This window comes from Camelus bactrianus, chromosome 8 (genome assembly GCF_048773025.1).
Source record: "Camelus bactrianus isolate YW-2024 breed Bactrian camel chromosome 8, ASM4877302v1, whole genome shotgun sequence".
NCBI lineage: Eukaryota > Metazoa > Chordata > Mammalia > Artiodactyla > Camelidae > Camelus > Camelus bactrianus.
The window spans coordinates 19,149,620-19,174,253 of record NC_133546.1 but is presented as its reverse complement, the minus strand read 5'-3'; the positions used below and the strand labels follow the sequence as shown (position 1 = coordinate 19,174,253).

The 24,634-nt window shown below is 40.7% G+C and overlaps 2 protein-coding genes across 8 annotated transcripts in view; one reads left to right on the top strand and one right to left on the bottom strand.

The window, feature by feature from the left end:
- The window catches only part of ZC2HC1B (zinc finger C2HC-type containing 1B), a 35,085-nt gene extending 14,814 nt beyond the window's left edge, over positions 1 to 20,271 (top strand). For both annotated transcript variants that reach the window (XM_010965667.3, XM_074368236.1), the window contains 4 exons: positions 8,541 to 8,680; positions 11,860 to 11,965; positions 17,818 to 17,902; positions 18,345 to 20,271. In XM_010965667.3, the coding sequence (XP_010963969.1) occupies positions 8,541 to 8,680; positions 11,860 to 11,965; positions 17,818 to 17,888 (317 nt within the window). In that variant the 3' untranslated portion in view covers positions 17,889 to 17,902; positions 18,345 to 20,271. The remainder of the gene's footprint in view (positions 1 to 8,540; positions 8,681 to 11,859; positions 11,966 to 17,817; positions 17,903 to 18,344) is intronic.
- The window catches only part of PLAGL1 (PLAG1 like zinc finger 1), a 63,961-nt gene continuing 59,521 nt past the window's right edge, over positions 20,195 to 24,634 (bottom strand). For all 6 annotated transcript variants that reach the window (XM_010965669.3, XM_074368235.1, XM_074368231.1 and 3 more), the window contains one exon: positions 20,195 to 22,548. In XM_010965669.3, coding sequence (XP_010963971.2) covers positions 21,309 to 22,548 — 1,240 coding nt within the window. In that variant the 3' untranslated portion in view covers positions 20,195 to 21,308. The remainder of the gene's footprint in view (positions 22,549 to 24,634) is intronic.

Below are 24,634 nucleotides of genomic sequence, written 5' to 3'. Positions count from 1 at the left end.
AAAGATATACTGTATTCCTGGATTGGAAGAATAAATATTGTTAAAATGACCATACTACCCAAGGCAATCTACAGATTCAGTGCAGTCCCTATCAAAATACCAATGGCATTTTTCATGGAGCTAGAACAAATAATTTTAAAATTTCTATGGAAACACAAACCCCAAATAGCCAAAACAGTCTTGAGAAAGAAGAACAGAGGTGGAGGAATCACAGTCCTTGACTTTATACTACAAAGCTATAGTAATCAAAACAGAATGGTACTGGCACAAAAACAGACACATAGATCAATGGAACAGAATAGAAAATCCAGAAATAAACCCACACACTTCAGGTCAATTAATCTATGAGAAAGGAGGCAAGATTACACAATGGAGAAAAGATAGTCTTTTTAATAACTGGTGCTGGGAAAACTGGATAGCTACATATTAAAAAATGCAGTTAGAACATTCTCTAATACCATATACAAAAATAAATTCAAAATGGATTAAAGACCTAAATGTAAGACCAGGTACTATAAAACTCCTAGAGAAAAACATAGCCAGAAAACTCCTTGACATAAATTGTAGCAATAATTTCTTTGGATCCATTTCCTAAAGTAAAGGAAATAAAAGCAAAAATAAACAAATGGGACCTAATTAAGCTTAAAAGCTTTTGCACAGCAAAGGAAATCATCAACAAAACAAAAAGACAACCTACTGAATGGGAGAAAATATTTGCAAATAATATGACTGGTATGGGGTTAATATCCAACACATATAAATAGCTCATACAACTCAACATCAGAAAAACAACTGGATTAAAAAATGGGCAAATGAACTGAATAGACATCTTTCCAAAGAGGAAGGGCAGATGGCCAAAAGGCACGTGAAAAGATGCTTAATACCACTAATAATCAGGGAAATGCAAATCAAAACCACAATGAGATGTCACTTCACACCTGTCAGAATGGCTAGCATCAAAAAGAATACAAATGCTGGCAAGGATGTGGAGAAAAGGGAACCCTCCTATACTGTTGGTGGGAACACAAATTGGTGCAGCCACTATGGAAAACAGTTTGGAGGCTTGTCAAAAAACTAAAAACAGAACTACCATATGACCCAGCAATTCCACTCCTGAGTATATATCCAAAAAACACAAAAACACTAATTCAAAAAGATACATGCACCCCAATGTTCATAGCAGCATTTTTTACAATTGCCAAGATGTGGAAGCAACCTAAGTGTCCATCAACTGATGAACAGATAAAGAAGATGTGGTATATATACACAATGGAATACTACTAAGCCATTAAAAAGAATGAAATTTTGCCATTCACAGCAATGTGGATGACTTAGAGGGCATTATGCTAAGTGAAATAAATCAGATGGAGAAAAACAAATACTGCAGGATATCACTTACATGTGGAATCTAAAAAATACAACAAACTAGTGAATATAACAACAAAGAAGCAGAGTCATAGATATGGAGAACAAACTAGTGGTTACCAGTGGGGAAAGGGCAGGGGGAAGGGAAATATAGGGACAGGTGTTTAAGAAGTATAAATTATTAGGTATAAAATAAGCTACAAGGATATATTGTACAACACAGAATATAAGCAATATTTTGTAATAACTATAAATGGAGTATAACCTTTAAAAAAAAAACCACAATGAGATACCATTTCACACCCACTTGAAGAGCTAAAATTAAAGACTGACAGTACAAGTGATGGCCAAGATACGAAACAACTGGAAGTCGCATACACTGCTGCTGAGAGTCTAAAATAGTACAACTACTTTGCCCTGGTATTTTCTTAATTTAAAACATCCACTTATCTATATAGCAAATTCACCCCAAGCTATATGCAAAAAATGGAAAATATGTCCTTATTAAAAGATTTTTTCATTGAAGTATAGTTGATTTACAATGTATTATTTTCTAGTTTACAGCAAAGTGATTTTTCATATTCTTTTTCATGATTTATTATAGGATATTGAATATAGTTCCCTGTGCTATACTGTAGGACCTTGTTGTTTATCTATATTATATATAGCTGTTTGCATCTGCTAATCCCAAACTCCTAATTTATCCCTCCCCTATCCTTTTCCCCTTAGGTAACCATAAGTTTGTTTCCTATGTCTGTGAGTCTGTTGTTGTTTCATAAATATGTTCATTTGTGCCCTATTTTAGATTCCATATGTAAGTAATATTACATGATATTTCTTTCTCTGTCTGACTTACTTAACTTAGTATGATAATCTCTAGGTCCGTCCATGTTGCTGCAAATGGCATTATTTCATTCTTTTTTATGTCTGAGTAATATTCCACTGTATTTATATATACCACATCTTCCTTATCCATCCATCTGTTGATGGACATTTAGGTTGCTTCCATGTCTTGTCCATTGTAAATAGTGCTGCTTTGAACATTGGGTTGTATGTAACTTTAAATTATAGCTTTCTCTAGATATATGTCCAGGAGTGGGATTGCTGGATCATATGGCAACTGTATTTTTATTTTTTAAGGAACCTCCATACTGTTTTCCATAGTGGCTATACCAACTTACATTCCCACTAACAGTGTAGAAGGGTTCCCTAAAAAAGACATATTAATTCATAATAGCTTCATTTAAATAGCATAAACTGGGAACAATTGCAAATGCATCAACAAGTGGATCGATAAACAAATTGTGGAACATTTATAAGATCTTCTTACAATAGTAAGAAGTGCAACTATACATGCAGCAACATGGATGCTCTCTTACAGCAAATAATAGAAAAGGTAAAACATATTTAGTGACTGGAAAATAGTGTCTGGTTGCTTGAGACTGGGTTTGGAGGAACATTCAGAAGGGGCATGAGGGAACTTTTGGAGGTAATGAAATTGTTCTATATTTTTATTGGGGTATTACACAAATATATACATTTGTTAAAACTCATTGAACTGTACACTTAAAATAGGTGCATTTTGTTGCATGTAAATTATTCCTCAAAGTTCATTGTAAAAAAAACAAAACAAAACACAAAACCCAGTGTTCCAGCTACTTAGGAACAGCTATAAAGAACTTACGTATTCTTATTTTCTGGACTTTATTTGAATGTAAGCTTTTCAGGTTCAGGTTCTGTGTCCTTTAAGAACTTCTTATTTTATTTACATATGTGGGTTTGGTAAAGTGTTATTTAGACAACTTTTTCCCTGTGTATCTTGGTAAAGTGTTGTTTGAACATGTGTCCGATAAAGAACAATGTTAGTTTCTTCAGAAAAAAAAAGGCATTAAAAAACTCCAGTGTAATACTATAAAAATCATAAATCATCTGAACTTCAGTACCAGAGAATAATCTTAATAATTGCTTCACTTTTGCTAGGTGCTTATGAAAATGTAACTTAAATAATGTGTTGTCTTAAGATGTTCCATAGAAAGATCTATGGCTGTGATTTTGATAGTACTTTGGCAACAAGCCTTATATAATAAAACATCTTTTATGAGAAATACTTCATTTTAATAGAAGCTGCAGGGTTGATGGCTAGTTCTTTAGTTGAATAGTGAAAGTATGTCAGATATCCTGCTGTGTGACTTTCTCTAATTTCCACGTTGAATTTAAAATGTGGGGATTATTTTTCCTTTAAAGTAAATAATTCCCTTTATAAGGCCTCATCAAGTGTGCAAATTATTTTTCTGCCCTTTATATTTTTATACTAAAATATAGTTTTATAATTAAATTCTTCTCTGTGCCCTTATTATAATTTTATGCACCAAGCAAAATGATTACCTACAATAGCACATTTTCATTACTATTCAATTATTTAGATTGTGGAGGGATTTTATATTAGCCCATATATTCTCCAGCTTAAATACCAGAAAATTTATACAGACGTAACTAGGGATATTAATCATATGGCTTGGTTTGCATGAGTTTGCAAGTAATTTCCATTTTTTTCAGCGTGATTTCCTCTTTCATGGTTCAATTTCTGTGACATGCATGTATTTATTTTAATTCTTACTGACTTAAGTAAGTTTACCAGTCATTCAACTTTCCAGGATGATGTGACAGTTTATGGGGACAGTGATATAGAATATTTACCACTGGGATTTTCAGTGAGGCCTGGGACATTTGGTCACTTCACAGGGCTACATAGACATGGTACTCAGCAAGATGTTTGCATTTTTATTTTAATTTTTTGAAAGTGAAGAAATTTAATCGGATGTCAGAGTACTGAAGAATTTTCATCATATATGGTTTCAATAACAGAAATGATATATTGTTAGAATATCAATTTTAAAAGTGTCAAGCCAGAAAACCTAAGGAGTTTTTCATTCTCTCCTTAAAAAAAAAAAAAGTCTGTGTGCTTGTATCAATATTTCATAGTTTTGATTTAAAATTTTTTTGTTCTGAAGATGCTGTGTATTTCTTCCACTGATCATTTCACTTTTGTCCCTACATCCATCTTCTTCTTGGGCACACAGATGCTTTATCAGCTTCAGTCACTCAATATGAGAGAGAGGACCACAGAGAAGGAGAAACTTAGACTACTTTGGCAATGCGAATTTGGGCTGTAATTCTGTGTAGGGGCTAATGTCAGTTTACTGCTTCTCAAGAATATGTTTTATTCCTTTCCTCCTCTTCTCTTCCTTTTTAAAAAAATTATTTTTTATTTTAATATAATTTTTAAAGGTTACACTCCGTTTACAATTATTATAAAATACTGGCTATGTTCCCCATGTTGTACAGTACATCCTTGTATTCTATCTTACATCCAATAGTTTGTACCTTCCACTCCCCATCCCTAGGGTGCCCCTACCCCTGTCTTCTCCCCACTGGTAACCACTAGTTTGTTCTCTATATCTCTCCTTCTTCATTTTTATATTCACTAGTGTTGTATTTTTTAGATTCCACATGTAAGTGATGTCACACAATATTTGTCTTTTCCTGTCTGACTTATTTCACTTAGCATAATGTACTCCATCCATGTTGCTGCAAATGGGAAAAAAAAATTATTTTTAATGGCTGAGTAGTATTCTATCTCATCTATATATGTATGTATATGTGTATATATGTGTGTGTGTGTGTGTATATATATATATATATATATATATATATATGCATGCCACATCTTCTTTATCCATTCATCTGTTGATGGAAACTTAAGTTGCTTCCATATCTTGGCAGTTGTAAATAATGCTGCTATGAACATTGGGGTGCATGTATCTTTTTGAATTAGTGTTTTTGTGTTTTTTGGATATACTCAGGGGTGGAATTGCTGGGTCATATGGTAGTTCTGTTTTCAGTTTTTTGGCAAACCTCCAAACTGTTTTCCACAGTGGCTGCACCAATTTGTGTTCCCACCAGCAGTGTAGGAAGGTTCCCTTTTCTCCACATCCTTGCCAGCATTTGTTAGTTGTCTTCTTTTTGATGCTAGCCATTCTGACAGGTGTGAAGTGACATCTCATTGTGGTTTTGATTTGCATTTCCCTGATGATTAGTGACACTGAGCATCTTTTCACGTGCCTGTTGGCCATCTGCACTTTCTCTTTGGAAAGATGTCTATTCAGTTCTTCTGCCCATTTTTAAATTGGGTTGTTTGTTTTTTTAACGTTGAGTTGTATGAGAAGTGCTTGCATTTTAAAATGATGCTTGTTTTTCTATTTTAATTTTTTATATGATCTGGAGCAAGACTTTAAAAATCATTATCTATTGAAATGAATAGCACATAGTGATTTTTATAACATCATTATTGATAGAGGAAGAGGTGACTCAGTTTGAGGTGAGGGTAGAACCTGTAGCTAAGTCATGGTGTGTTCAGATTATTGTTGCAGAAGAAGACTTTCCATACTCAGAATATCTGACATTCCCTTCCTCCCTTAAGTCTGAGCTTCATGTCCCTCCTGTGGGCTTACTCCATGGAGTGGTAACGTCTGCTGCTTTGCCTAGTCCTCTCGTTGTTCCTGAGGTTTTTGTCAGCAGGGAAATAACACATCAACGTGCTTGCCTCCACGGTGATGTGTAGTGCCACACAGAAGTGTATGATGAATGAATGAATGAACGGGTGCAATTAAGGAAGCAACGCAGTCACTGCCATAACCGTTGTCTTTGCCTGAACTGAGTAGGGTTTCTGGTAGCAGCACTTCTGATGTGAGCCTTGACTTTTCAGTTGGTAAAACTGAAGAAATAACCACGAAACTACAAACCCAGTCCTAGATGGTTTTCTACGCCATCGTAAATGAGTTCTGCATGGTAATGGCGCTATTTTATTTTTCGTAAGCAGTTTCTCTCCTTTTGGTAGTTGGAAACACAACCTGGCTGAGCCTGTTTCCTTGGAGTAACAGCGTATTTCACCCGCCAACTGTGCCAAGCCCTACTGTGGATTATTGTAGTTAACTTTCACAACAAGCAGATGAAGTGGGTGATACGTAGGTGTGGGGAAATTGAAGCTTAAGCAGGTTAAGTTCACACACGCAGCAGGTGAGGAGCTGGGACTCAGAACCAGTCAGACAGGCTGCAGAGCCTTTGCCATCTCCCAATGCTGTCCTATTTTATTTTGTTCAAGGAGTTTGTCACCGTGGGAGAAAGTTGTCTTTATATTAGAAAGCTTAGTCCTTGATTGCAGAGACATCTTATCCCTCTGGAGCATAATAAGTGTTTAGTAAGTATGGAATCAGTGATTAGGTTAAGTGCTAATCTTTTATTACATTTCAGAATTATACATTCTAATTTTATGAGTATTCATTTTAGGAAGTGATTTGTTCAAATAGAAAACTCCCCAAACTGCTTAAAAAGATGCCTTCAAAAAACTTAACTTTGAAGGCATGACTGCCTTAAATATCCAGTCACATATGTAGGTATTTTGACTGTATCCTAAGCCAGACTTTCACACAGAGTTGATGGTTTGTGCAGAGCCTGCCAGGGGAGCGGGAGATACTGTCTTCTAACTCTCACATCCACTTTGTCATCCCGTCAAGGTGCCTAAAGCAAGACAGAACGGTGTGCCCCCGACACTCCTCTCTGCTTTGGACGGGGAGGCTCCAGCCTGGCTTTGCCGAGAGCATCACTACGTTCTAAGAGTGTGGATCTTCCTCACCTCTCATTTCTCTCACTGTCTAGTAACTGCAAATGAGACACAAATTGAGACAAATGGGTGCTCCGCACAACCTCAGAGTCCCCGTGCCCCCAGGGCTGCCGGAGAGGTTCTTACGCTGGAAGGTGGAGCCCTCTTGTCCCTCATTTTCCTTTTCTCTTTTTGAACCCTCGCTGTTCCCTTTTACTGATCCCTTTTCTCAAGATATTATTTGCCTCCTCACTTAGGAATTCAGTGGAAAAATCTAGCCATTGCAGGAGTGTGACATTGGCTTCAAATCCCATCCCCCCAAAAACCCACATTCTGAAACACCTTGCTCCCTCTGTAGCTGCATAACGTGTGTGTGTTTGTGTGTGTGCATGTGGTGGAAGATTTTAAAGGATTTATTTAGCAAAGGGAAAGTACACCTCCAAGAACAGGCTGACTGAAGGGAGGCAAAAGCAGCGGTCTTCGCCCCTTCTCTTACACCCTCGCTTAGAGGTGGCGTTCTGACTGACTGGCAGCTCTTGCCCTGGGAACGCGTAGTCGTGTTTGCGCACTTTGCACATGCCTTTACCCGTAGCGCACACAGGAAAACCCATGGAGGGGCCTAAACCGCAGTGCTAGTTATATTACAATGAGCGTTGGGTCATGTCCAGTTAGGTCCTTTTTTCTTTCTTTTTTCTTAGGGGAGGAGGTAATTAGGTTTGTTTATTTACTTATTTTTTAAGTGGAGGATTGAACCCAGGACCTTGTGCAGGATAGGCAGGCACTCTACCACTGAGCTAGCCCCTGTGCATGTCTGCTTAGGTCCTGCTGTGTGCTGTGCAGCTACACAACTTGTGTGCGACCTTCTGTCCCCCTCGGCACCACAGCCTGGGCTTAGGCATCTTCTGTGCCCTTCAGTCCTCAACACCCACAGCCTGTGATTCCAGGACTACTTTCTTTCCAATTAAATAAATTATTTCGTGAAAGCTTAATTGGAAAGTTCCTAAGTATATACAATTAATCTGTTTTCTAAAAAAAAAAGTATCATGTAAACATTTTAAGGAAATACTTTTTTTTTAATGTAGTGAGCTTTTAATCTTTAAGTAATGATGAACTGTGTGTAGGTCGTCACAGTTGCCTAGATGTATTTTTTTTTTATTGACATATAGTCGATTTACAATATTGTGTCAGTCTCTGGTGTACAGCATGGTAATTCAGTTATACACACACATATAAATATATTTTTCATGATAGGTTACTACAAGATATTGAATATACTTCCCCATGCAAGGGAATATTCTTAATTGAAATAAGTACCTGGGTAGGGAACTTCTCCCCCTGCCATGTCCTTTACTTGAGCCTCTACCTGCCTCCTCCCGTAGAATAGGCTGTCTCACACGGACCTTGTTCTTTCATGTTGGAGCGGAGTTCATATCCTATTCATTTCATTTCATGTAGTCCCCTTCCAGAGTTGTTTTTGAAATGTTAATTGTCTTTTTGTTGTTATCTTTACATTCAGATTATATTCAATGTCCGTACTGTATGAGGAGGTTTAATGAAACCGCAGCCAATAGACATATTAATTTCTGCAAGGATCAGACTTCTCGCCGAGTCTTCAATCCAGCCCAGACCGCAGCCAAATTGGCATCCAGAGCACAGGTAAGACTCTCTCCCCACATGCTGGCTCTTGGGTAAGCACAGAGAATTTGCCAGGGAATCCAAATGACCCATCCTGAGAAGTGTAAGTATCAAGACAGCCAGTTACTGTGACTCGTCCTCCTGGGAGCTGGTTTCTCTGAGGGATGTTTGCCAGCTAGCGCCCCCTTTGGGTGTTGTAGAAAAAATTTTTCTACAGTTAAAAGCTTCTTGGGATGAAGACTTGGATATATGAGCAGTGTTTGTATATTATTATGGTAAAACTCTCTCTCTCCAATGGTGGTTCTCAGCCTTAACCATCCCAAAAGAACTCTGAGCCTGGAGGGAAACTGGCATGGGGCAGGGAGGCTGTCACAGGAGCACCTGCTCTACAGGCCGTGTGTTTTGCTCTGTAGAGCGGGGTCTTTAGTCTATTTAAAGCCACAGCGTCAGCAATGTAAAGTAAATGAGTAAAGCAGCTCTTACCAATAGGTACAAATAAGTAAAATAACAACCTTACCAGGAAGACACTAGATTTAGAACAGAACTGCAGCCAGCAAACAGTTCGTGCATATCAAAGGTGACGGGGACATCACTTACAGTATACCATGAAAACTGTCGATTTCATAAACGGGGCTCAGATACCAAGAAATGATTAAGTTGGTCTGGCTACTTAACAGTATGAAGCATGTTTAGAAAGATTTGCATGAAATCCAGTATGTAGTGGGGATAGGACCCTCTGACAGCAGCGTACCCCATGGACTAAGGATTCTCTTTCTCCACATACATGAGACAGTTACTGAAACTCGACTCTGTACCAGACACCGTGCCAGGTGCTGGTTGATCAAGGATGTGTAATTCAGAGGAGGAGGCCTTGGGAACAATGTCATTACGAAATACCAAATGGGTTTACCAGTCTAGAGTTGACGTTGGGGAGGACATTATGCACAAGATGTCCAGCCTGTCACCTGAGGCACCGACTATGTGGAACTAACACATGGAGTGCCTGTGGGAGAGTGACCAATGGGACAGGCAAGGTGAGCATCAGAGCTAGAAGGGCTTTACCTCAGGCTCGCTCAGAGAGGAGGAAAAGAGGGATTAAGTGAATAGATGCTCCAGGATCAGATGCCAACCAGCCTGAAAGCCCAGAAGCAGGAACTGGGAATTCCCCAGGAGCCCCCCTTCCCGTCTTTGCACCTTATCTCTTCTTTCTACTATGCTTCTGCTTTCTCTTTTCTCTGCAGACTGACTTTCTCAACTTTTCTGGCCAGTTGTCCATCATTGGCCTTGTGTGTCATTCTGTAAGCAGTGTAGACTGGTTGGATAGTGCAGGCTGGGGTGACATGGAATTGGGTTTTTTTAAGAAAGATAATCCTTGCCATGAATGTGCAAGATGGATTGGCCAGAGACCAGTTAGAAATCACAATAAGGGGAAAAGAAAGTGAGGGCACAGAACGAGAGGACTAATGGGGTGTATGTGAGTGGGAGCATTTAAGAAGTAATTGTTGGAACTGAGAAGCTGATTGGATACAGGGTAAAAGAGGATCAGGGTTGACAAGAAGGATTCTAGCTCCAGAGCCTGGCAGATGGTAACACTACACATCTAGGCAGAGGAACACAGGAGGCAGGGATAGGCGTGTCAGTGCGGCAGGCAGGGTGGCTATGATAAATATAGTTCTAGAGGTTCAGTCTTTACACCCGGAATAGCATGGGAAGCAGTGCAGTGTAGAAAGAGCCCAGGTTCTCCAAGTGGTAGTCAGGGCTTGGCTTCCAGCTTTACACTGTATTATCTGCAGGTAAACTTGGACAAGTTACTGACACTCTTTGAGACTCACTTTAATCTGTGTCTTGCTAGTTGTTGGGAGGATTGCAGACAACACCAGTGCAGTGCCTCGCACGTGGGTCCCTCCGCCTTCCCTCTTTCCACACTGGCCCTCCCTCCCCCAGCTGATGATGGTCCTTTCCTGGGTGGGATAGGGGCCACCATTTAGGGGGAATATGACTACTTTGGGCTTGATTTCAAGTTAGTTTCAGAAAAGCTGTCGAGTATAACCCTACCTATACTTTCTAAAGCAGCGAAGGGTGCATTACATTTCTTCGAACGCCTCTTCTAGCTAGTCGGCGAAGTTAGTCGGTTATTAGTGGGGCCAAGGGGGAGCAGAGGGAAGCAGCGGACGGAAGTGCTTTTTATTCCTGAAGAAGGCCAGCTGGCCGTCCTGAGTGTAACCAGTGACTTGGCCCTGTTCCTCTCCTTGTTTTCCAGAGCTAAGTGGTGATTGGGAACACAGAAGAAAAATTGCTTGCTTTCTGAGTAAACTCACTGTAGAGTGTATCTGAACGGCTGTGCTGTTTCCCGATGCCAGCCTCACCACTCTGGGACCCTGCCTAGTAGTGGAGCTGATTCAGAAGTAGAACAAAAAGGGAGGTGTTGTTTCAGTTTTGAAGGGCTGTTAACAGCACAGCTGAAATGTGTTTCTATTTTAAACATAATCAGCTTTAAAAATGTTATACCCTTAACCAATGGAGACCAATGTGGGCCTCTGAAAATAGCTTTCTTTCTTTGGCTGGGGATGAGCTGCCTGCTGCCGTCTGGTAGTTACCCTCACCCAAGTGCCCATCTCACTCCGAGTAACAGGTTATCATCATACTGTGGTTTCCACGGAAACGTGGAGGGATCTGAAGCGAGGTAAAAAGGAGCTCCCAAGGAACCTTTTGGTCCTTACTCTGTATTAATATAACTGTTCTGCTACTGCTGCTCGGCAGGGAGGGGGTGGCGTGGGGATGTTGGAATCCCATGTTTAAAACATTCGCTGCCTGCCAATGTCTGTTTTTCTTCTCTGTTCATGTATTTAAAAACAAAATCATCTTCAAGTGTAATGAAAAACTAAAATGTTCCATAACTGTCCTTATTGACAGTAAGTGATTTCTTATGTCTCCATACAACTAATTTTACAGGATTAACATATCACCACTCCACTGAGGGCTTGATTATGGAATGAAAGCTCCAAGACCCAGACATGATTTTGAGCCCCAGCAGGGAGGACAGGAACCGGGTGACTAAGATACAGGGTGTACCCTTCCCCTGGGTGTAGCAGGTCCCGGTGATGACTGCAACCTGCTGCTAGTTAACAGGAAACAGCTTTGCCTCCTGTGTGCTACCTGAGGTTACAGGACTGTTTCCTCTCCTGTCTCTCTCTCTGTAGGGTAGGGCTCAGATGAGTCTCAAAAAAGAACCGACTGTAACCAGTGCCGTGGGAGCGCTGCTCCAGAACAGGGCCCTGGAGGCCAGTGTGGTCCCAAGCAGGCCAGGTGAGCTGGAGTGAGCGTCCTGACTATCGAATGACGGGGTCAGAGGGGACCACTGTTGGCTGTGGGTTTTGCTGGCAGTCAGCAAAAGCTATGACATCCAAAGTTGCTTTGGGATATAAAGATATGTGGGTTTGTTTGAGGTTAAAGCTTATTTGCCAAGAAAGGATATTTCCTAATTTACCAGGATTAGACAACTCTGACAATCTACAAAGTCAAATCTGTTTGCAGTGGCAGGGTCCAGAATCATTGTTCTCTGGTCTGGTAAAATTAAAAAGAGATTAGGAATGGGAGATGGCAGTGTGTCAGGTGTTGTGTTGAAAATAAGGGAAGAAAATGAAATCACTATTTCAGAGAGATATCTGTCCTCCCATGTTCATTACAGCGTTTTTCAACTAGCCAAGCTATAGAAACAGCCTATGTGTCCATTGATAGATGAATGGATAAAGATGTGGTATATATACACAGTGGACTATTATTCAGCAATAAAAAAGAGGGAAATCCTGCCATCTGTGAAACCTGGATGGACACGAAAGGCATTGTGCTAAGTGAGATAAGTCAAACAGAAAGACAGATGCTGTATATCTCACTTATATGTGGAACCTAAAAAAGTTAAACTCATGAAAACAGTGTAAATAGTGGTTGCCAGAGGCAGAGGTAGGGGAAATGGGGAGATGTTTGTCAAAGGGTACAAACTTGCAGGTGTAAGATGAATAATTAGTTCTGGGGACCTAACGTACATACAGCATGGTGACTGTAGTTAAAAATACTGTGTTATATACTTGAACGTTGTCAAGAAAGTAAATCTTAAGTGTTCTCACCACACACACACACATACACACACAGTAACTATGGGAGATGATGGATGTGTTAACTAACCTTATTGTGCTAATCATTTTGCAGTACATACATATATCAAATCATCACATTGTACACCTTACACTTACATGTTTTACCCAGTTGTATCTCAGTAAGGCTGGGAAGAAAGGAAAAAGGGAAGAATTTTCTTCCTAGAACTAAACGATTTCTTCAAAGTAGCAGAAGGGGAAACTGTCATTATAGTACTTACTATATGCTAGACTCGTGTTCACTGAATCTTCACAATAATCCCCAGATGTTCCAGTGTATGGGAAGGGAAACCAAGGCCCAGAGAGGGTAAGTTATTTGTTTAGGGCACACAGCTGGTAAACAGCAGAGCTGGATTGGGTTTCTACTTGCCTTTCCCTCTTCATGAAGCTGCATTAATGACAACGTGGCCTTCTTCTCTATGAGCAGCATGCACTATGAAGGCCACCTGAGGTCACTCATGACCACCTTGGCACCTCTAATCAGGAGTTTTATTCTGAAGGTACTATCAGAACTGGAGTAAGAAGTGCCAGTCTCACAGTCCATTAAGTAACAGCATTAGAAATCTTTATCATTAGTTTTTAAATTCCTCATGAGTTGCTTTTCATGGACTGAACGTTAAATTGGTACCTTAAAATTTTCCCTACAGCCTTGTAAACCCAAGTCATTACTTTTTTCCTGATCTGTAAAAACTTAACAATGAGGTGTAGGTTTTAGTTTTCACTTAGAAGAAAAGTATTTCAGATTATGTATGTATTCGTTTGGTAGAACTTCTCCTAACAAGCTTTTTTCTAAAATATAACAAATAGTGCCCTTCAGAAAAGACGGTTTCTTTATATTATGGTTTCTTTTCTTATTTTTTTCAAAAAATATATTACAATGCTTCCCTGCCAGTGAAAAGCATTCCTTTGATTTTGAGGTTAAAACTTATTCGCCAAGAGGGAATATTTCTTCATTCATCAGGCTTAGACGACTCTGACGGGGTGCAAAGTCAGGTCCTGGTGTAGCCGCAGCCCCGGGACTTCGTTCCTGGTCTGGTCAACTTGGAAGGGGACTGGGAGCGGGGGAAGACAGGCATACTGTTGAAAATAAGGGAAGTTTCCCTCCTTGAACTAATAATAATTTCTTTAAAGCAGCAGCAAGGCATAAGTGGAGGGGTCCTGAATTAGGACTCGGCAGTCCTGTGTCCCAGTATGTGACGTTAAGTGGGATATTGTAAAGACAGCATTGGGAAATAGATTAGTAGGACAGGAGAGCTGAGCAAGATGGTATTAAATTTGCTTTTGACTAGTTAATGGTGGTTTATAACCACTGTGGTGTTGCTAAGTAAAAGGCGGAGTTCTAACATGGCCCACACCAGGTCCTGTACCACCACTGACCTCACCTTCCTCTGCTCCCTCTCACTCCAGCTCCAGCGGCCTCTGTTGCTCCTGCACACTCCTGCCTCAGGGCCTTTGCACTGGCTGCCCCCTCTGCTGAAAAACAAAACAGTCCCTCTCTAATCTGCACTGCTGTTTCCCTCTCTCCCTCCAGTACTCTGCTGAGTGTTGTCTTCACAGTGAGGCCCCTGTGTTTAATAGTAATCAAGCCCTCCACAATTCTCTTTGTATTTTTTTTTAAAAAAATAGCGTTTATCATCATCTAATATTCAATATGTATTTGTTTATCTCCTTCCTGTCCCACCCCCCAAAAAGGGAAATGTAAGTTTCCAGAAGGCAGGGATCTGTCTGCTTTGTCTATTTTTCTTATACAGCCATATCCCTACCTGTTACACTTGTTCATGGCACATATGAGATGCTTAGTAAATACATTCTGAACGAAATATATGAGAGAAAGTAGGTATCTTGATTCTATAATTTCTCAAGTTACCGGCATATGAGTTGAGTGGTCATATTAATTAGCTTTAAGGGATAGCTTTTGGTCTTATTTCAGGCTTAAGATGCTGTTGCAGTTTAATTTCTTGTTCTTTCCTGTGGCCTCACCTGTTCATATTTAAAAATAAAGTCACCAGCGTTAGAGTGCTTTTCAATTAGTCACATTTCACTCGGAGCCATTCTGGGGAGGAAGCAGAAGTGTATTGCGGGAGGTGAATTCTCACAACTCTTTAAGGCTTGGGGGAAAAGCACTGGGTACATTTCACTAACGTAAACAGGCCCATGTGTGAATCGTATTCGTATCTACTGGCCATTAATCTATTTGTTAATAGGAGGGTCTTTTAAAAATTGTATTGTTGTTGAAACCTTGCTGTTTCTAGATTGACAGACAGTACTTTAGGCCATTTGGTGTCACTTGCCTTCCACATAAATCCTATCACTGTTTTTCATCTAGCTGGTGGTCAGCCCCTGGCTTTCATTCTTCAACTCTCTTGAGTAAAATAGGCATTTAGTGTCTCTCATTTATAACACTTGGTTCTAAATTCACAATCGGGGAAGTGCGTGTGAGGCACAATCCTTCTCCATCCCAGAGCCTTCTAAGAAGCTATGCTTGTTCAGGCAAGCCTCTGCTCTTAGAGAGCATGTGATGTTGCATGAAGTTGACACACAACTGCCATGGGTGTTCAAGAGGATTCATTCATTCAGCTCACAGTTACTATGCATGCTTGTTTCTTACGCCTGTGGATTCTTCACCGTCAAGGGGGAGAGGTGGTCAATCATTATATATAACATTTAACAGTGGGATGTAAACGTCCTAAGAGAATACAAGAAAGAGACCAACTTTGCCCAAGGGGCTTTATGGACGAGTTGATGGTCTGAGAGAGGAAGCTTCACAGAGGTGGAAGCATTTGGGAAGAGCTTTCAGGATGAGCCAGATTTGGACCAGTGGAGAAAAGCTGCAGAAGGAATGAACAAAGATATGAAAACGAGAATGCAGAGGACATACTCTGGAAGCAAATGGCCCATTTGGCCAAAGCGTAGAGAAGAGTTGGGGTGTGAACAGAAGTTAAAGTTAGAATGGAAGGCTGGCACCAGAGCACGGAGGGCTGTGCATGCTTGGTAAGAAGCCCAGGCAATGTGTGATTAATGCTGACACTGGTGTCACGGCTCTGGGCATGCCTGTCTATGCAAGTTGGGCTATTACGATGGCCTAGGAAATTTTTGTTTCTAGACATGTTAAGTTATCCTGCAAAATGTCTCTTGAGAAAGAGCGCTAAAAAAAAAAAAAAAAAAAAAAAGCCATGTAAGAAATTAATGCTTATTGTAGAAGATACTGGAAAATGGAGAAAAAGTATAAAGAAGATAAAAATCACCCATAATTCCACACCCTGACATGTCTCCTGTTAACTGATAACTTTTCCTATCTTCTCCTCTTTGTACTCCTTCTATTTTGCTTTCCTTTTATCAAAGTTAGGATCATAGTCCTTGTGCACATCCTGTTTTTTTCACTAACAAATTTTAAATATTTCCTTATGCCAAAGAGTTTCTTTAAAAATATAGTATCGTATCACAAGAACGCAATGTAACTTATTTAGCTCTTTTCCTGATGTTGATTGAGCACAGAGATTGTTTCTACTTGTTTGCTATTCTGAGTAGCTCCCTTCATGGACAATAGCCCAGGCCTAATCTAAGCACTTCAAATGTTAATTCTCATTAATCCTCACAGTAACACCAGGGGCAGACATGCTCTTCACATCCCTAGTGTACAGGTGAGGAAAGCGCAGAGAGGAAGAGCAACTCGCACGAGTAATTTTTCATAGGAAACGGTAGAGCCAAGCAAATCTTTATCTATTTTGGGAAAACTGGGTCAAAAAATATAAACATTAAGGAGACTTTTATATTATATGTTATTTAACCTATATTATGTATTATTTAATATATATGATATGTTACTTAGTAAACATACACACACACATATATATTAATAGTTTTAGAAAAAGACATGGCTCTTCCTTCGTTCTCACAGAGTCTATTGTTCAGATGGGAAATGAGTTTGGAGTCTAGTCATCAAACATCTACCTGGCTATTTTCTCAAGGGTTTTTGGTATCAGAGTGACTGACTTACAGGGAAGGTACCTTTAGACAGAGACTAAGATCACTGTGAAATGGAGTTCTGGACTCTAGGGCTGTGTTGCTTCCTGTATTTAGTGAATTACATTTCACAGCTTTGTTGGTGTGGGTTCTGCTTTTCTTTCTGGAGCTAGTGGATTCGACCAGGTTAAGCACCTACCCTGCCCTAGCATGCCCTCCTTACCTAACTTAACTGTGTAGCAAATGTAATGAGTATTAAAGGGTCAGTTGCTGATTCCTTGGAAGAAATAAAACTTGTAGATCTCTGGGTAATAGGAACACTGAAAGTTCTCTCCATTCTCATGTCCTTTAGTGGTTGATTCACAGTTTCCTTGGATTGTTTGGCTACTCCCCCTTTGTAAAAACACTGATTAGAAAGGAGGCCTCGAGGACAGAAGGGACTTACTCTTTTTCCTTTTTCTTTTTTAAACAAAAAATGGTTTCTCTGAGAATCCTCTCCCCTGCCATGTAGTCCAAAACAGACTCTGGTATGGTACGTCTGTATCCATAAATTCCTACACATCCACATCTAACAGGGCTGCTGGACACAAAGGAAAAGTGTCCTGTTTAGGGAAGGAGTCCATCACTGTGTAAATAACCCCTGGGAGGGAAGGCATCTCATGCTTCTGTAAGGCTTAAGAAACCCTTTTTAGTATGATTATGAGAGCATTAAATACTCAGGGTACACTTTGAAGGCCAGGGCACTAGTGGGGAGAGGTGTTGAGAGTCAGCCTATACATATGGTGGGCTCCCTAGGCAGGGGTCCGAGGGGCCCATCCATGGGTAAGTGAAGGCCAAGGGGTGGAGGAGAGAAGCCTCCTGAGACAGACTCTGTTTTCCTTATTATTTGGCCCAGGATAGGGACTGAGAACTTGTCTGTAGCTACAAAACAAAACAAAACAAATCGAGACTTTTGAATTCGGTGTGAGGATTTCATAATCATTCCTTTTTTCTGTTGCTCATGTTTGCTTTTACATAATAACAAATCTGTTTATGTCTGCAAAGGATTAGCAGTGGACCCTGCTTCTGGAGCAAAACTCAGACAAGGATTTACTAAATCTTCTAAAAAAGATTAACTCCTAGAGGCCAGGTAAGGAAAAAGAAATGCACCTCTAATCCAGGTGTTGCTCATCATCTAATGAGCATGTAAGAGAATGAATCCATAGCAGGCCAGTCGAAGAAGAATCGGGGCAAACCCTGGTTTGGGCTACTAAAATGCACACTCTTGAAACTTACCCTTTTGTTAAACATATGGTTTGAAATGATATTCAGTTTTTGTCTCTTGGATCTAACAGGAAAGAGAAATGATTCTTCATTTTGACCTGGAAGGCTACTGCTCTGTCCCTTTTCCCAAAGAAGGACAGTTCCCTAAGACTGACATTGAACAGGGTTGCTATGAAATTGGAGACTTATTTGATACTGTGAATTATTTGTTATAACAATTAAAAATTTAAAGAGACGTATATTATTTAACGTTCTCAATGTGGAAACAGTGAAGTTCTAAAGTAAATGACTTTTCTTTCTGCTTTCAGGCCAGCTCCCTGAAAGTCACCAGGCTGGATGGCTGTGTACCCAGGAATGCCACCTAAGGGGAAGAAACGGGAGGTGTCTGTTTACATGCCCATGATTTTTCTAGAGACATCATGTAGAACAAGTAAAAACTGGCTTCAAATTTTCTTATCTACTGTATTCAAAATTCAAAAAAAATCCTTAAACAACACATCAAACTGTAACGATAGTGCTTGATTTAAAGATTCACTTGAAGCTTTTTAAAAAGTGGACATTTAATGGGCTTTTTAAGAAAATGTTCTTTTGATATTAGAACCATTAGTGAAACAGTCTTTGGAATACTAGAATTCTTACTTACTAGGAAAATCATTTTTTACTTAGCTTTATTCTACGTAATAGCTGTGAAATCTCAGCTTTGATATTTGCTTCTAATAAACATTAAACTGTAGTTAGTAACTACTCCTATTTTAAATGTCCATCTGTGTACCATGGACAATTGTCTCACATACACCAGTGCACACAGTTGGCTTTGGGGGAGACATTGCAGTGGAGGGAACAGGTTATAGTAACCTTCCCACCCTGTGGAAAGGATGCTTTTAGAGGCCTCGGGCCATTTATTATGGCTAAATCAGCAGTCAACTAATGGTTCATTTCACCACTGGTTTATGTACCTCTGTTGGGAGGTGGTGTCTCAACCTTTTTTTTCTATTGGTTATCTTATAAACTCTTTTTGTAGAGTCATTGAGACTTACAGCTTTTTAATCTAATAATTTCTATTTTTTTTAATTAAACTCAAGGAATTTTATTTAGAAGTAAGTCTTTTTTTTTTTTTTTTTTTCCTGTCTAAATTTAAGTACCTACTATGTGAAGTACAGCAAACATGGTATCTGAAAGTCTTATGATCTGTATTGGGGGACCAAATGCTATGTTTTATGCTCAGATAAATCAGGTATGTGCTCTGGAACTGACTGAAGACTCCTAAGCCATGTAAGAGTATTTGTGGAAGTATTTCTATAAATGGAATTTGGGAGGCTTTAGCTGAGGTGGGCCACTGCTCTGCCCCTCTCCGCATGCCCTGGGAGGTTGCCTTCCCTTGGAGAGGTAAGAGCGGATATGGGAACTGTCTCAGACATCCCAGCACAGTGGATTCCTGCTGACAAGGCAACTTATGTCCCTTTGTCTCATTTCTCCACGCCCCCCCAAGTGGAACTGTAGTTTAAGGATCCACCATGTCAGTTCCATACCTGCTACAACCCAGCCCCGCCCCGGGTGGCTTGTCTGCAGTGCCCTCCACCCTTTATGGTCATCAGCATCTCTGTTAAGGGCTTTCAGCCACAGTTTCTTGTATTTGGCTAACATGCTGCTTTAATGGGCAAACAAACTCAAGGCTTCTCTTTCTCTAGCCACTCTGGAGGTTAAAAAAAAAAAAAAAAGCAAAAATAAACAGTATTACGGGGCATATTTTCTGAAGAAATCCCAATACTAATTTCTATTTGAACTAGAAATTAATGGTAAACACCACTGTGAAACTGGATCATGGCAGCCCATGTAGACTAGACTTCAGTAGCTAGTATTCTGACCTGTACATCCGGAATAAATGGCATGTCACTCTGGAAGGATTCATAATTTAGAAGTAAGTTCTTAGCACCGTGAATTTAATGGAAGCATGTAAGCGTCTACCTTAAATCATTATGATTTTACCCAGAAAAAAGGTAAGTTTCTAAGAGATATTGAATGGTCAGAATTGCAGTTTCTGTAGGGGATGTAATGACCAGGAGGGGGCAGGAGGGAGCCAGCCAAGGAGCTGGAAATGTTTTACATCTCAGTGTGGACAGTTCCACGGCGTGGCTGTACATAAGAACCAGTCAAGCCATATGCAGAATTTGTAGCGTTTATTATATGTAAGATATATCTTCATATAGAAAGCCTCTAAACACAAAAGACAAAGGAGCTTTAAAAAAAGGTTAGGTTTTGTATTTTAAAAACTCATTAGATACCAAATTCAAGAGAGAGATTATAGTTACATTGTAAAATGTTATCTTTTTTGAATAAAACTAATATTGACTTAAATGATGAATTTTAAAATGCAATTACTTATTGGTGATTAAAAATACTTAAGCAGAGTAGTATTTTAAGCCAGACAGAGCAAAGGAAATTCTTGTTTAATATATATATATATATATTTTTAATTCCAGTAATATTCTTAAATTCCTGTTAAAAATATAATCAATATTAAAGTCAGTAAAATGCTTGTTTTGACTGACGCCTGGATTATTTTACCACTTAACCTGGTTACACAGTGATTTTTTTTTCTGTCACACGTAACTGACAATCAGTTTAGTCTTTAAGATAAATGAAGTAAATGATAACTCACATTGTAGCATCCTGTGGAAAATATTCAAACTACATTTAAAATGCTTTTTTAAAATGGAGACGTCTATTATTCCACAAGAAATTGTTTCTGTAAAACTATAGGTTGGCTATGGCAATAGTAACTAAACTACATCCAACCCTGAAGGTAGAAAAATCCCTGAAAAGAAATACACAGCCTAGTTATAATATGCAATATAAAGGTTATTTTCTTATTTTAAAAATTCTCCCATTTTGGAGAAATCCGAACCTTTCCATAGTTCCCTTACTAGGCAGTGCCACATAAAGTTATTTAGTTAACATTATTATGATCATGGCTTACGATTAAATTCAATTTGACAAACACCTATATATAGCAGCCCTCGTATGGATGTCGGTTATGACAATTGCAGTTCCATTAAAGAATACTTGCTTATTAAATTTGGTACAAAGCATGAACACTCAGGACAGATTGGCACAATACATGCAGTTCGAGAACTCTCTTCGCTCAAGCCAGTTATCACTGAATAAGCCATAGTCCAGTCCTGTTTTCCAAATCTTTCCTTGTAGCATAACTGATATTTAAAATGCTTCTTAAAACATCTTCCAGAATGAGAAAGGTAAGCTTTCAAAACCAGTCATCTGAATGCATGGTGGAAATGAGGCAGGATGGCTGAGCCAGTGCCAGCCGGGAACACATGGGGGATGGGGGGGAGGGGGAGCTGGCCCAGGCTCATAGTGCTCATGGCTAGTGAGGGATCTTGTTGCTGCTGCCCCAGACAGCTTAGCCTGTGGGGCAGGGACTCCCCAGGCCCCAGGGTGAGAGTGCTATTCCCAAAGGCATTTTGGGTAGCAGGAGGGGGCAGCTGCCAGAAGCCCAACAGGGGGGAAAGGTCCAAAGAGGCAGGTATTGTTAGGTTCACAGCGTCTGCAGGCAGCTCCTTGGGCAGGCTGACTTTACCAGCACCTCCCTTGGCCAGATCAAAACCTGGGCTGAGCTTGTGAGGTGACTGAGGCTCTTGCAGAGGCAAGTCCTCAAGCAAATTGGTATTGCAGAATCCTTTAGTATCTGCTTTGAGGGGCAGGCTTGCAAGTGGGGAGTACGAGGTAGAACTGGTGTTGTACTTGTGATTCTGGAGGGGTGGGGGGGGAGAGCTGGGAGAGGCCACGGGGGGCAGGGGGGCCAGGAGCTCTGGCAGCGCCGGTACAGGCTGGGAGGTTGGCTCCGGGGGATTGTGGGTGTGGCTGTGTACCTCAGCTGGCAAGCTACTTGCAAGCCCGTTCTGTGCAGGAGCTCCTAAAGGGAAAGGAGACAGCGGGGCAGCCTTCAGTTGAAACTGGGGAGAGATGGAGTGGAAGGTGCTCAGAAGGTCTCCAGACTGCAGACTCTCCTTCATCAGCTCCTGTGAGTGTGTCTTCTTGGTATGTCGTGTGAGGTGGTCTTTGCGCCCAAATCTCTGTGCGCAGAACTGACACAGGAAGTCCTTGCAGCCTGTGTGGACCACCAGGTGGCGCCGCACGTCTTTCCGGGTGTAGAAGCATCTTTCACAGTGGTCGCACTGGTGCTTCTTTTCCTTGGTTCCACTAGGGGGCTTCTCCTCGGCGTGGGCTTTGAGGTGGTCCAGCAGCACCTCTGTGCTCCCCAGCTCCAGGGCACAGACCCCGCAGGTGAGGTCGCCGCTGCTGGCCGCGTGGAGGGCCAGGTGCCTCTTGTAGCCCAGCATGGTGTTGTACTTCTTCCCACACTCCTCACACCCAAAGGCCATTTTGTTGGGGTCGTGTGTTTGGAGGTGGTTTTTCAGGTGGTCTTTCCGGTTGAAGGTCTTCTCACAGTGAGCGCACTGGTGGGACTTCTGGGGTGAGTGGGTAGCCATGTGCCTAGGAGCAGAGGGAAACATGCCACAACAGACCCAGCTTTGTAAGAGCCGAAGAAAGGTGTAGCGACAACAGTAAAATGTTAACAGTAGTTCTCTCTAGGTGGTGGTATGTATATTTTAGTTTTAAAAAATACTTTTCTGTATTTTCCAGATTTTACACATAACCTTTGTATAAAAAAGGCCTACATGATGCAATTTTCACACCTATAAGGAATGTACTTTGAGAACATATTTTCCTTGTATATACAGATTTCTAAACAAATACAAGTATACAAATATTTTTAAATATAAGATCATAAAAAATACTTTTCAGGGAGGTGTATAAATGACCGTCCTATACTCTTTGAAAATTTCTGAATTTCCAAAAGTGATCCAATTTGCCTTCTATACAGAATCCCACACCCCCATCACCACCCCCACCATTGTTACTGTTCTTGCTCCTAATACAATTCCTGCTTGGTCCTGACTGAGACAAAAAGTTCAGGCCATAGATATAACGCTAAAAAGTCTATCCTTAACCTCAGAGAAAGTGTCTAATTGGACCCAGAAGGCCAATCTCACTACCTGTTCTGAGCCTTAGCCTCTTGCCTCCCATGAGATTACGCTTAAGTTTTGGATTCTTCCAGTTAATACTCTCCTATTGGCTGTCATTTCAGATGTGTCTCCAGTTCTTCAAATCCCTCTTAGACACTTTCAACTCGCTTCCTAAAGGTCATTGGTAATTTCATTGGCAAAAGGACTTTTTCTAGGACTAAGCTGCTCCTCCAGGACACCACGTGCTTTGTACCTGTCTTACCTGTTTGTAAGGCAACAGCTAAGACAGGTACAAACAACACTGAGGAACAGAGGCCAATGCAGTGAGTATCTGGGGGATCTGAAGTGGTGCTGGTCTGAGTTCTGGATGTATTTAAATGCGGTCAGGTTATAGAAAGGGTTTCTACAGCCTGCTAGAGGGCAAATAACCATGTTCTCCCACGAGATATTCACAGATACAGCATCTGGAATAGATGCGAGAAGGGACTGGTTTATAAATTTGGCATTTAGACAATATTCTTTCTATTTGGTCCAGCACTCGCGTGACTAGGACCCCAAAGCTCTGTTCTGGATCTTCTATTCTTGCCTCTCTCCTCCTGTTTCTTTGCGGCAGGTTCTTATCTGATTAGATTGCATTTATCACACAAGTGTAGATCAATGCCAAGTTTACAGCTCTGGACCTGGCCTTTCCCACCCACGCCATCCTGCCCTGATCTTGTACGTCCGTGAGATGGGCAGAGGCTGACACCGCTCGCACCTGAGCAGTCGTAACACCGCTCTTCACATTTCACCAGTTCCCATCGCTCTGAGTATTCTGACTCTTTCCTTTGCCTGGCATCCAAGTCTTCTCCTTTTAATTTATCCCTCACTTGCTCAGGCAGCAGTCCCAATCCAGCATGTGGTCATCTTATAGCTGAAATTACTTCCTCATCTTGTTTCCCTCCCTCAGCTTCTCTTCTTACCTCATGACCCAAGAAGCCACCAGTTTCAGTCTGGCCTATGGTCAGCACCAAATAACACCACCTTTGGGTGTCACCTGGACCATGTCAATGATCTGAGAATTTCTCTGGGGTAACTGCTGACAGGAAGACTCCCAACCAACCAGGGACTCTGTCTGCCTTGCCAAGTCATCTATTCCTGCCCTTTGCCGTCTCCATCTGACTGCTTTCATCGTTTGCTGCATTAGGTCCCATGTTCTCTTTCCTAGTTAAGCAAGTTGGTTATTTTCTTCTTCAATCTCTGCTTATAAAGTGGAGCTTAAGTTGCAACTGAGGGAAATGGATGGATGCTACCCTTTAAAAAAAAAAAAAAAAAACCCAAAAAGACCCTAAAGCATCCTGCCACCTCACTCTTCTATTCTTTATCAGATCACTGCTTCAGGCCAGAGGCAAGAAACGGCTGCTGAGGCAGGGAAGGCGGTTCTTGCACAAAGTACACTGCTTCCCTTTTTTACCTCACTTCACACCCTTAGCTGAACAAGCTGCTTCCCTTGCTCAGAACCACCACCTCCTAAATATTGCTTAAGATACCATCTTCAGTGCGGTTTACCACAG